Source organism: Erpetoichthys calabaricus, chromosome 13 (genome assembly GCF_900747795.2).
Source record: "Erpetoichthys calabaricus chromosome 13, fErpCal1.3, whole genome shotgun sequence".
Taxonomy (NCBI): domain Eukaryota; kingdom Metazoa; phylum Chordata; class Cladistia; order Polypteriformes; family Polypteridae; genus Erpetoichthys; species Erpetoichthys calabaricus.
In genome coordinates, this window is record NC_041406.2 from 112,129,362 (window position 1) to 112,143,713 (window position 14,352).

At 39.2% G+C, this 14,352-nt stretch overlaps 1 protein-coding gene across 1 annotated transcript in view; it reads left to right on the plus strand.

Annotated features, from left to right (window-relative positions):
* ptpn23a (protein tyrosine phosphatase, non-receptor type 23, a) overlaps nucleotides 1–14,352 on the plus strand; it is a 77,032-nt gene that overhangs the window by 16,838 nt on the left and 45,842 nt on the right. Inside the window, exons 2-4 of the mRNA XM_028817466.2 lie at nucleotides 1,847–1,921; nucleotides 7,722–7,849; nucleotides 8,492–8,568. Coding sequence (XP_028673299.2) covers nucleotides 1,847–1,921; nucleotides 7,722–7,849; nucleotides 8,492–8,568 — 280 coding nt within the window. The remainder of the gene's footprint in view (nucleotides 1–1,846; nucleotides 1,922–7,721; nucleotides 7,850–8,491; nucleotides 8,569–14,352) is intronic.

Below are 14,352 nucleotides of genomic sequence, written 5' to 3' on the forward strand. Positions count from 1 at the left end.
AAATCATGTCTACATTAAACGTAATAAGGCTTCCCTTTAGCTTTGAGCCATTTATTAAAAAGCTCTCCACCAATATGCAAGGGATCAGGAACAATTAAACTTTTTAATACTGTTAGAATTTTCAATCAAATAGCTCTGCAAGCAAATCACCTCCTAACCATTTAAATTGAAAAGCTATTGAAAAATCTTGCCATACTGGCTGATATTCTTTCAGTGTTTTGTTTTTGATTAGCACTAAATCTTTGTGATTGTCCAGGTTGGCTCCACAGTTCTCGGCAGCGTGAACCCAGGACCATCACTAATGAAACTGAGGATGAGCTGGGCAAATAAGGGCATGAGAGTAGGTGCAAACTGCTTAAGTGATTTTATTAAAACCAAGCAGTGCTGTTCAAAAGTGAAGTGCTCTTCATAAAATAAATAAATAAATCTATAAAATCAGTAAGTGAGTTTAAAAAACAATAAATGATTCATTAGTGAAAGATGTACTGGGTTCTGTCTGTCTCCCCCGCTCACCTGAAAGGTCACTCAGCCAGCAGAGATGCCAGCAGCTGTATTCCTCTTTTCTTTCTGCTTCCCTTTGCATCAGCTGGACCGCTCAGAGCCGACTGCCCTTTGGTCTTCATCCACACTCTCCTAGTATCTTCGGGATCCCTAGCAAGGACACCACCATCACCATCGTACCTGCTCCTCCATAAATTCATCAGGGAACGATCCACCCCTGGAGTGCCAATCACTTGCTCCTCTACTTTCTTCTGCTCTGCCTCTTCTCCCTCACAATGGCTCAGGCACCTGATACTGCTCTTTCACTCATGGCTCCCTGTTTCTTTGTTTCCATTTCTCATGCTGGCTCCACTTTATGCACCAATCAGGTGTAGGTGCTTCGAGGTGTGAAGGAAGCATGTGACTGACCTGCCTGCATTTGCATGTGAATGCCTGATAAGCCAAGCACCCCAATCAACCTCAGAGTGATGTGTGCATGTTCCGGCCTGCACCAACCAGGAGCCTGCACACTCTGGGACTTCTGATTATTTATTAAACTAGGGGGCTTAACCCACTGCTCACTTTGCTCACCAACCCTCCGGCCCACGCTATGCGCCAACCACTTTGCATCTCTGCCGCTCGCGTATGTGAATTTCACTTTCACCAAACAACAAATCTTTTAATTCTCGCAAATATGATTCTTAGTTGGGAAGAAACACTACTTTTCCCTGATGGCAACATGAATTAGACGATCTACAAGTCTCAGACTTAAAGTTTAAATCCAAACAATATATTTGATCTCTTTTTGTTGTTCCATTATTTCACCGAGTAATGATTTCTGTTTGTTTGCTCTAATGCGATCTTTACTATAATTTTAAGACTTTTGAATTTTAGTACTTTCATTATCTCTAACCTGCTCTGCATGTGTATCGCACCAACGTTTTTGAATTCTTTATGACGTTCTACTTTGTCATCTACTCTTTGTCTTTTATTTCCGGCCCCGGGCTTGGTTAGATCTTTTGGCACAAAGTGTCGTCTCGCGGGATGTGAAAGTATCTCACTGAAAAAGTCACGTCTCGTGCCTGGAATTTTTTATATAATAGAATGAAATGCACAGTGCCACGAACCTCTATCATCACAGTCTTACATGTTATTGCTAATCTTTGCTTTGAGGAAATATGGCTGTAGAAGATATCTTAATTATTTTCTAAGGTTTTCCCATGTGGCTTTTCCCTCTTCTGTGTTCGTATAGTATCTGTATGACTTTTAATTAAACTGGAACTTGAAGCTGGACTTTTCTGAGTGATCCTGCTTGGGTTGAGTTGATGCTTCCTCTTTACCATTTTTTTATGTTCTTTCCTTATAGTTTATCCTCAAACACTATGGAGAGAACCCAGACAACTACAATGAGCAGCTGAAGAAACTGGAACAGTTGAGACAAGTGAGTGAAGTAACAGAAATAATTTGTCTTGGTAGTATTATATATGAGGGGGAGTAATTTGTTGTGTTGTGAAAGTTAACTCTTTTTTATTATAGAGAGTTCTGTCTTAAGTTAATAAAGGAGGAAAATCCCAGTGCTCTTTCAAGTTAAAACTTAAAAGTAAAAGTATTGGCAGTTTGTTGCAAGCTAATCAGACTAATTTATCACACTGCAGTGGAAAGTGTGTAAATTGGGGATTAGCATTGAAAATAAAAGCCAATTCTTCAATGGCCACCAAAGACTATTCGTTGTTTTCCTCTTTCTTATTATTTATTCCCCATACCCTTTTACTCTCATTTTCTACTTTATATCTGTTAGTGGTTTGTTTTTATTACCCCGAGGAACAGGTTGTATGCCCCTGAAATGCATTGGCCATTTCCCAGATACACTAAAAGCTTGATTCCATTTAAGATTTTTGTAGATTTTGCTTTCACAGGGAGTTGAAGCCAAAGAACTTTTTAATTTCATTAAAACCTGCGATTACCTTGCTTGAAATGGATTTTTCTACAACTTTTAACTTCATATGGACAGTTTTTTGGTTCCATGTCTTTCATATTTTTCTAATAAATATATATGTCATATCCATGTTGTATTATTTTATTTGACTTTTGAGTAATTTACCTGTTTCTAGTTTTGTATGAGTTGGCATTTTTATTTATATATGTTATATATGTTTAATATGAGTTCTGTTCTTTTTGCCTTATGGTAACATTTCATTTTTATTTTTTCCTACTTGTATATCTTGAACTCTTTTTACTTGTTTGCTTACTTAATATTCTTTTTTTTAATGTAGCAGTTGTCCTATGTTTCCTATATTTTTATTGTTTTGTGCCATCCATCCATCCATCCATCCATTTTCCACTGCTTATCCAAACCTGTGCTGCGGGGGCAACAGCCTTAGCATACGTCCATAAGTCCTTTTCTCCAGCCACATTTGCCAGCTCATACTCTGGGATCCCAAGGCTTTTGCAGGCCATCTGGGAGAATTAATCCTCCCAGTGAGCCCTAGGTCTTCTCTGGGGTCTTCCAGCTGGTTGTGCCTGTAAAACCTCCACAGGGAGGTGCCAGGAGGTAGCCGTAACAGATGCCCAAACCACATCAATTGGCTTCTGTCAATGCAGAAGGTCAAGGGCTGTACTCCAAGCCTCTCCTGGATGTTTGCGCTTATCATCCTCTCACTAAGGGAAAGCCCAGCCACTCTGCAGAGAAAGCTTATTTTGGCTGCTTGCACCTGCGATCTTATTCTTGCGGTAATTACGCAAAGCTCATGATGATAGATGAGGGTATGACATAAATTTACTGGTAAATCGAGAGCTTCGCTTCGTGACTCAGCTCCTTCTTCAACACTACAGATTGGTATAGCAACCACATAATACTGCTTGCGGGCTCAATCCATCTGTTTATCTCACCATCCTTTTCCCGTCACTCATGAACAAGACCCCGAGGTGCTCAAATTCCTCTACTTGAGACAGTAACTCACCTCCCACTAGGAGAGGACAATCTGCCTTTTTCCTTCTGAGGACAATGACCTCAAATTTGGAGGTGCTGATCCTCATCCCTGCCGCTTCACACTTGGTTGCAAACTGTTCCAATGTGTGCTGGAGTTCATAGCCTGATGAAGCCAACAGAACCATGTCATCCGCAAAAAGCAGTGACAAGATTCTAAGGATGCCATACTGGAGCCTATCTCCCCAAAACACCACCCACCCCCCCCCCCCCCCCCCCCCCCCCCCCCCCCGGCTGCACCTTGATATCCTGTCCATGAAAATCCAAAACAGGATTAGAAACAAAGCACAGTCCTGGCAGGGTTCCACACCCACTGGAAATGATGCTGATGTTTTTCCGAGCATGCAGACACTACTATTACTGTGATTATTCAGGGACTGAATAGCTCTTATGAAGGACTCTAGCACCCCCCAAAGAATCCCTTGAGGAACATGGTCATATGCCTTCACTAAGTCCACAAAACATATGTTGACTGACTGGTTGTACTCCCATGAGGGTGAAGAGCTGGTCTGCCGTTCCATGGCCTAGACATAAGGAGGAACAGGGTCTGGGTGCAGAGTGATCTTGGCAGCGGTCGAAGGCCTAGGCCTTGGCGACCTGGAACCCAGACACACAAACTGACTCTTAGGACGTGCTTTGTTCCTTGATTATTAAATTTAGTTTGTTTGCTATCCTGCTTATACTTGTTATTAGTGCTTTTGTGTTGCTTTTGTATAATTAATAATTAGCAGTTCTTTACATTTATATAGCACTTTCCTCACCACTCAAAGCACTATGCACTCCACTTAGGGAGTAGCCAGGATACAAACCCATTATCTCATTACTGTGAGGAAACAGTGTTACCACTGCGCTAATTGAACATGTACCATATTTTTGTCATTATAATATTTTAGCAGAATGTCGCAAAGTTATACAACAGAGAAATATGTCTGTTCAACCTGCTGTGGAAGCCAGCCCCAGACACAGACAGACAGACACCTCCATGTCTACAAAAACACAAGTTTTATTTACAGTACAGTCCACAGCACACGGTGCCCCTGCACCAATCACCCTTTTTCCTCTGTCCTTCAAAAGGTCCTTCACCGCCTCCAATCCTCTCCACCGAGCTCTGTCCTCTTCCTCCCTACTGCAGCCCCCGAATGGAGAGAGACGGCCCCTTTTATTCAGCCCCGGATGTGCTCCAGGTGCCTGATGACCGACTTCCGGCAGCACTCCCCAGTGTGGCAGAAGTGCTGCCCTTGCACCCGGAAGCACTCCGGGCATAAACCATCCCTGGTTTGTCGGCACTTCCTGGCAATCCCGGAAGTGCTGTCCCCCAGGGATCAAGGACCGGCCAGGTACCCAGAGAAAAGAAGTGCCGTTCTCCCAGTTCCTCCTTCCTTCAGGCATCCTGGCGGGGCAGGGCTCCTGGCCGTCTATCACACTGCATGCCGTCTTTTTTTTTTTCCACAGAAGAAAATGTAAACCAGATCTGTGTAATATTAATGGCACCCTTCCCTAATATTTGGTTGCACCGCCTTTGGAAATGTGATGGCCTCCTTGCTATTTGTTCAATTCTGGAGTCCTTTTACTAATAGCAGATTTATTATTGGCCAGTTTAACACGATACATTTTTCCTTTTTATATCATAAAATTGTGCAGTTGGATGTGTGTTTTGAGTCATTGTCCTGCTTGTCCTATCTATCTATCTATCTATCTATCTATCTATCTATCTATCTATCTATCTATCTATCTATCTATCTACAGTGGTGTGAAAAACTATTTGCCCCCTTCCTGATTTCTTATTCTTTTGCATGTTTGTCACACAAAATGTTTCTGATCATCAAACACATTTAACCATTAGTCAAATATAACACAAGTAAACACAAAATGCAGTTTTTAAATGATGGTTTTTATTATTTAGGGAGAAAAAAAATCCAAACCTACATGGCCCTGTGTGAAAAAGTAAGTGCCCCCTTGTTAAAAAATAACCTAACTGTGGTGTATCACACCTGAGTTCAATTTCCGTAGCCACCCCCAGGCCTGATTACTGCCACACCTGTTTCAATCAAGAAATCACTTAAATAGGAGCTGCCTGACACAGAGAAGTAGACCAAAAGCACCTCAAAAGCTAGACATCATGCCAAGATCCAAAGAAATTCAGGAACAAATGAGAACAGAAGTAATTGAGATCTATCAGTCTGGTAAAGGTTATAAAGCCATTTCTAAAGCTTTGGGACTCCAGCGAACCACAGTGAGAGCCATTATCCACAAATGGCAAAAACATAGAACAGTGGTGAACCTTCCCAGGAGTGGCCGGCCGACCAAAATTACCCCAAGAGCGCAGAGACGACTCATCCGAGAGGTCACAAAAGACCCCAGGACAACGTCTAAAGAACTGCAGGCCTCACTTGCCTCAATTAAGGTCAGTGTTCACGACTCCACCATAAGAAAGAGACTGGGCAAAAACGGCCTGCATGGCAGATTTCCAAGACGCAAACCACTGTTAAGCAAAAAGAACATTAGGGCTCGTCTCAATTTTGCTAAGAAACATCTCAATGATTGCCAAGACTTTTGGGAAAATACCTTGTGGACTGATGAGTCAAAAGTTGAGCTTTTTGGAAGGCAAATGTCCCGTTACATCTGGCGTAAAAGGAACACAGCATTTCAGAAAAAGAACATCATACCAACAGTAAAATATGGTGGTGGTAGTGTGATGGTCTGGGGTTGTTTTGCTGCTTCAGGACCTGGAAGGCTTGCTGTGATAGATGGAACCATGAATTCTACTGTCTACCAAAAAATCCTGAAGGAGAATGTCCGGCCATCTGTTCGTCAAGTCAAGCTGAAGCGATCTTGGGTGCTGCAACAGGACAATGACCCAAAACACACCAGCAAATCCACCTCTGAATGGCTGAAGAAAAACAAAATGAAGACTTTGGAGTGGCCTAGTCAAAGTCCTGACCTGAATCCAATTGAGATGCTATGGCATGACCTTAAAAAGGCGGTTCATGCTAGAAAACCCTCAAATAAAGCTGAATTACAACAATTTTGCAAAGATGAGTGGGCCAAAATTCCTCCAGAGCGCTGTAAAAGACTCATTGCAAGTTATCGCAAACGCTTGATTGCAGTTATTGCTGCTAAGGGTGGCCCAACCAGTTATTAGGTTCAGGGGGCAATTACTTTTTCACACAGGGCCATGTAGGTTTGGATTTTTTTTTCTCCCTAAATAATAAAAACCACCATTTACAAACTGCATTTTGTGTTTACTTGTGTTATATTTGACTAATGGTTAAATGTGTGTGATGATCAGAAACATTTTGTGTGACAAACATGCAAAAGAATAAGAAATCAGGAAGGGGGCAAATAGTTTTTCACACCACTGTATCTATCTATCTATCAGAGGCAGCAAAGCAGCCCCATAACATTATCGGAACTCCACCATATTCAACACCAACAGCTAATGTTAGTCCATTCTAAAGTACACAATGCGGATTGCAGGCCAATTTACAGTTGGTGAATAATCTCATTTCACATTCATTACAGAATACTAGATTCCTTGCAAATTTCCCCCGAAACATGAAATCTTCACAGGTATGGCTTTGTACCAGGAATTAAACAATCTTTGTGAAGTTGTGAGGTCAGTAGCCTTTATTGGTCATCTTGATAGGCAGCATTTAACTTGATTAATTTTCTTTAATTTTCCAGTATATAACTTCACCAAAAGTCTTTGGCACAAGCTTTTATGTACCCTTAGATACCTTTATGAAAAGCTTTGCTGAATAAACAAAAGGCTGAGTATGAGAACATTTTCCTTTACTTTTTTCTGTGATAAAATTCTGCTAGTTTGGGTGTTTCTGTCCTTTCACTATTCTAGTATTTCATATTCCGTCTGTTTTCTGAACCCACTTTTCTCCATTACACCATCAAGATCTCAGTTGCAGTGGGCACAAATCAAAAGGCAGACCTTTGTGCGTTACCAGTTTGTTGCAGAGTGCTAATTCACTTATACCAGGCCAATGTAGAGTTCCCAATTTAATCAAGATATTCTTATTTTGCAGGTTGGGAGAAAATCAGGGTACCCCTTTCAAATAATTGGAGATCTTTTAAACTTCAGTTATTGGGCTGTGAATATTCAAATCAAATTAAATATAAGCACTGTCAGGCACACACTGTGGAAATGGCTTTAATTACTATCTTCCATTACTGTTTAGCAATGCATTTGCTGTTTTGGACAAAATTTCATTGAGGCTTTGCAATGTATTCTTATATTTGATAGGCTGCAGTAAATGTAACAAGGGATTTTGAGGGATGTAGCACTTTGAGGAAATACTTTGGCCAGCTCCACTACCTCCAGAGTCGTGTGCCTTTGAACTCTGGACAGGAGGCAGCAGTGCCTATCACATGGTGAGTACATAAAGAGTTCACAGTTTCACTCATCTGTTATCTTGATGATCTGAAGGTTTAACTTAGTAATTCAGTGGCTCTGTTTGCTATTGCCTGTTCTGTGGACAGATAACTAGCGTGTATAATAAATGATTTAAAGCACTGAATGTTCCACAAGAACTTGCATCTCACTCTTTACCAGGTAGTGTTTGATATTAATTTAAAAAAATGACTTATTGACTAAGTCTTTTTTTCTATAAAAAGGTATTTTCTGACTAAATTTTGTATAATACTTTTGTGACTAAAATGTATAACTTGGTATCTGATGATTTTTGTTTGGTTATATGTTCTTATAGAAACTGTGTCTTCACTATTAATTTCATATCTTGCTCTTTTCTTTGTCAGTTTAAGCACCTTGTTTTGTTTAAATTAATTTGTATCATCTTTATTAAAAGTCTTTAAATGTACATAATTACATTTATTTAGGAAGATGCCATTTTTTCTTCCTTTTTTTCTAGATGCATCTAATAATGGTACCTTCTTAGTTTGTAAAAATGATTACTTGAAAAACCTGCATGCATATCATTTATATTCTTCTTCTTTTTTAAATAATTATAAGAAATCAGTAAGTGCTGCAGCATGCATTACTCTTTATGCTTACAGGACCGAGATCTTTTCAGGAAAACCTGTTACACATGATGACATTGGTTATGAACAGGCATGCATTCTCTACAATCTAGGTAAGTTTGAGAATTTATGCTCTGCATTATGCTCTAGTACAGTAGAAATTGTCTACTTTTATCATGTGTTACCTGTTAGACTACACATTTTGATTTCTTGTAACTGTTATTTACAATTATGAGGATTAGCTAAAGTATCATTTTTGAAGCCACATGCATGTCAATTAACACCAATGGTTAGGGGTTTTTGAAAAGTTTTGACTCTTAACCTGAAAAAAATATTATTTGGTATTAATATAGTAAGTGGCCACATATTACCTAGTGTTCACTAAAATAAGGTAATTCCAGGTTTCTGGCAGGTGTGGTTTATATTGTTAGTTTCTTGATTCACAATCATGCCAACCAACGCTGGGGGATTTGCTAATATACAAAGTGTGTGACTGCATTCTTGGTGGATTGCTCTGAGAGCTATGTGATGTGTGTTTCTTTTGTGTGAAAATCAACTAATATACAGCATTTACTCCTAAAAATATGGTTTTTGGTTTCCATTAAGGGGGCAGACAGTACTTTTACAAGTTTTTTCTTATTTTTATCCTTTCTTATTTTTTTTCTGCTGCTCAGGAGGAAAGTATTTTGAGTGAAGGGTTTATGCTCCACTTGGCAGTGCTTGTGGATGAAATGGCAACAGCAGACTTAGAGCAGTGCAGCAGAACAGACAGTAAATGAAAGAAAAGAAAAACAGCTAAGTGAGAATCATCACACCCAAATCTCTTGGATTAGGAAGAGAATAATGTGCACATTTAAATAGGTATTATTTAGATAGTTGCTTTGGGCTTGCAAGGAAGAAAGGAGAAAAGAAAATGACAAAAATGGCAGACAGTCATCTATAGAAATGAATAGTAAGGGAAAGATTAGTACAAGAAAATATTCAGCAGGTAGCTTAACGTATGTGAACAGCAGCAGGTTAAAGGCATCTGAAAGCATTGACAGCAAATGTGGGAGCTTAGAGAGGTCCTATAACTATGAAACAATTACTTAAACTTGTATTTAATTTTTGAAAGGAACACTAAAGCTTGCGCAACCTGTAGCATTTTTTTTTTTTTACCAGAATCCATATTTATCCACTGCAGTTTTATACTAATACATTAACTCATCCTCCACCCAATTTTCATTTACTGATGCTCTACAACTGTTTCTTGTTGCTTACTAATAAACAAAATTGTAGTCCTCAGTAAAGTGTAGATAGTTGCATTCAATTGGACTTTACTTGCAATAACCCCAAGAGTCATGTGTTACGTTACTAGCACAGCCGTAAACTGTATGGATTTAGCAAGGTATGTTCTTATTGGTTCACTTGAGTTACCTCTCACATCCCAGAGTATACGCTGAGGTTGTTGGGTGACACTAAAGTAGCCTGTGATGATTGTGTGTGTGCACTTTAGATTTAGACCCTATCAAGAGTTGCTTCTTGTGTGGTGCCTATTGCCCCTGATTTCTGCATACATGTACTGGAAGAAATCGGTGGATTTAAAGAAAATACAATCAAATAGAAAGATTGTGACAACATTTTAAAGAGATCGTCCCCATTATAAAGAGGACCCTTAATATACAAAGAAATTATTCTTCCTGCAGAAATTAACCAATTTCTAATTCATAATCCATGGAAATGTTTTTGGGTTTGTTTTCTGTCTTGTGCCTGATACTGTCCGATTAGTCTATGTTGGGTTAAGTGAATTAAATGACTAATGAATGGATGGATATGAAAGCATTTTTTTTGGTGTTTTAACTAGGTTGTACACATCAAATTAAGGTCCAGATAAATTCACATAATTGAGGTTTTCCAGCAGTACATTGTCCAGAGTATCACATTCCCTCCATCAGTTTCATTTTCACACAATGACTCCTGATGCCATCTCTTCCCCAAGTACACAATGCAGTTGTACTTGTAGTTGGGCATGCACAGTATATAACAGAAAAAGAGATTCATTAAACCAAGCAACCTTCTTTCATTGATACAGGGTCCATTTCCAATGTTCATGTGCCCATTGTAGGCGCTTTTGATGGTGGAGAGAGGTTAGCGTGTGTACTCTGACTAGCCTGCGTCTACATAGTTTCATAAGCAGCAGGGTTGATGCAGTTTATGTTGTGACACATTACTCCCATAACCATCATTGTAATTATCTGTGAATTATGCCATATTAGTCCCTCTTTTGGTTCATACCAGACTGAATAGCCTTCATTGACCTCTTGTATCACTGAGTTTTGGCTGTCCTATACCCTGTTGGCGGTGTAGGACATAGTGTGCATTGCCCATTCTGCTAGTCTTTAGTGGCACATCAGGCCTGTCAAGACAGTGGATTTAGCAAAGTTGCAGATATCTAACTTCACCAAACCCCCACTTACATTCCAAAGTAAGGGATGAAATGAACCAGCCTGTGCTTCATATAATAGCAAAGGTGTAAATAAGAGTTCTGCTGACATCTTTGCAGAGACTCTTTCAAACTAGAGGATGCAAAATAGACACCCAAGAGCAAAGAGCTATAATTCAATGAATGGCAATTCTACTGATGGAAATAATGCACCAATGAGAAGGCACTGATTTTGTAACTGGAAGTGACTTGAAATCAATCACAAGAGGTTATACATTCCTTCAAAACTAGCTGCACCATCCTTAAAGGGAAACTCTCAGGGGAGCTCTGCTCTCACTATCTCCAAAGTGCACCCTGTGAATCTTCACTCTGAAACTGAAACTAAAAACTGTTGGGCCACCACCTCCCTTGGGAAATGAAAGTTGACAGTACCACTGTCAGTAGGCACTCATCATGACTGAGCATCACATAAACTTACAAGATAGTCAATATCATTTGCTTCCTGTGGCACTGGTCATAATGTTCTGGCTCATCAATGTACATTTCCCTTTAATAAATACCTTTTATAGTTTGTGTTGTAATACATAAAATAGTCATACTATCATCTCCTTTTCTAAGTACCACAGTAGAATGGAAACAAGAAATAAAGGCTGAAATTGCAGTTGAACTCCAAAGTTGTAAACCCTTTGTACATAAACTAACTCTTTCAGGCAGCACATTACTGACTCTCAGAAAAAGGAACATGCTTGTGATGATTTGAAAATATGAAACTGCTGGAAAGTCTTCATGCAGGCACACAACAAAATCAGCAATTACAGTCATCAAGGCTGACATCCTCTCCGACTAGGAGTCGTGTAATATCACATCGGCTTTAGCAGCAATCAAAACAATGGAAGCATGATGGTAGTCCAAAGCTAAAAAAAAAAAATATATATACAGTATATATATATAATATAATATACAGGGTGAGGCAGAAAGGACGGACGTCTTTGAAATGGCTAGAACTCACCATTAGGTGGAGTGACAGATGTGTGGTAGGTGCCGTTAGGTTCGCGAAGTCTTAGCATTTTTTTATTTTCCTTTTAGTTGAAGCTGTGGACGATAGAACACCGCGTTTTTGCGTACGACTGTTTTGTCAAGAACAACCAATCTATTACCGCAGTTCAGCGTGAGTTTCATTGCCATTTCAATATCCACAGAAATAAAGCTGTTCCCTCTTGTAACACTATCGTATGTTGGGTTAAAGCAATTCGTACATGAGGTACACTAATGAACAAAAGACCGCCAGGGGCTACACAAACGGTACGTACCCCTGAAAATGTGGAAAGCGTACGACTAGCCCCGCTGCGCAGTCCAAGTCAATCTGCTCGGAAGCATTCTTCTGAACTTGGCCTCAGTAATCGTTCGGAGCGCTATATCGAGAAGATAAACAACATCTTTTTACCTGAATTACGACGAAAACGTATTCCCATCCGGCGTGTGTGGTTTCAACAGGATGGGGCGACAGCCCACACAGCTAGAGCATCAATGGATGTTATTCGCCCTCATTTCCAGGTTTGGTGACATTCATTGGCCTCCTCGGTCCCCTGACTTATCCATGTGTGATTATTTCTTGTGGGGTCACCTCAAGGCACATGTATACGAGCATAAGCCCCGTACATTGGAGGAACTGAAGGAAGACATTCGCATGGAAGTCGCCCAAATCAACAGAGCGATGTTGAAAAGAGTGGAGGCCAGCTTCCATGAACGCCTTCAGAAATGCATCAGTGATAACAGACACCACATGGGAGATGTTGTTTTCCACACTTGATTTTGTCAAATGCTATTTCAATATGAACTAAAATCTTTCAATAAATTTCTTTGTGTGATTTTGTAAAAAACGTCCGTCCTTTCTGCTTCACCCTGTATATAAACCAGTGCTGGAAAGATGGCGTGGACATTTTTTAAAGGACCATTGTTGAGATTGAAGCCCTCTATTGATTACTTACCAGAAAAGGTCCATATAACTGGTCAGTGTTATGCTGATTTGCCTTGATATTGGTGCCATTCAGTTATGGTAAATCTCTGAGCAAAGCTGTTGAATATCTTGGTTCTGCTTCATGACAATGCCCCAGTTCACATTACAAAGGGTTGTGAGGGCTATTTTTCAAAATTATTTATTTAAATAGATGCCCTTTCCTCCAGAATTGGATCCCTGCAATTAACACATTTTCTTCAGTTTGAAGGGTAACCTTAATGGGACATGCTATGCTAAAGTTGAAGATGTCATGTTAACTACATAAGGGTAGTTGTACAAGAAACAGTACAATAAACATTGTACCATTTCAATTCACTGGATTTATGTTGAAAAAAAGTTGTTTGGTTTTGCTAGAACGTTTTGTTCATCCCTTAATATGTGCCGTCATCTCACATTCCTTTTAACTTAGGAATCAGCATATGAAACATGCAGAAGTAAATGTCCTGCCTTTAGCAATGTCTTACTACTCCCCTTCATTTGTAATAGTGTCTGTAATTTTGCAGTGAAGAACACTTGTGTCATCTCATTCAGTGTAGAATTGTCAAGGTATTCTTCAAGCAGGGCTTCCATCATGTTATCCTTAAATTATTATTCACATTCAGATACTGTACATAAACTCTGGGTTAACTGCATTTAACAAAAATATTTAAATCATGTATTTCTGTTCAGATCTACTATAATAATAGATGTATCCAAACTGTAGGGAAAGTTGGTCTCTGTGAGATCTTGCTGAGATGCCAGTCCATTACAGAGTACACCTGCATGTATTCACACTGGCCAATGTACAGTTAACAGCTGATCCAATTTCCATATTTTGGAATGTGGCTGAAAAAACAACAAAAGTGGAAAAAAAATAAGTAAACACTTTTAATAGATAATTAAAGATGAATTATTATATTGTGGTTCTAATAAAATATTGGAGCCAAATTAATAACACTATATTTGGATATCATTTTATGATCATTTTATCAAATAAAAATTTTACTTACAGCATAATAAATATTGTATGCAGTATAAGAGTACAGTTAATTACTGTGTTAGGGATAGTTCTAGTCAGTGGCAGTTTTTTGCATTGTGATCTTAAAATCAATTAAGTTGTAGTATTAATTGAAGAGCTTTTCCTGTGTGTATAAATAAATGCTAAAACAGTAACTTGTGTAATTTTATTGTAGTCTTTGTAAAAACTTGCTACACCTAAGTTGCTTAGATAAAGTGCACACAAAATTGCAACGATGACTTAAGATTAGAACAAGTTTTTGACTTTACAACAGTCAGTAAGTCAGGAAGTGTTGTTTGAGTTGACCATTTACAAAACGCCTTTCCATGCATCAGAATGTGTATCTTTGACCATTTGTACATTAGACTGTCTTGCTCCCTGTTCATTTTAAGTCTCAATTTCATTAAAATGAGAAGCGTCCATTCCTGTATCATCAGATTTTTGAGGTTGTTATGATTATA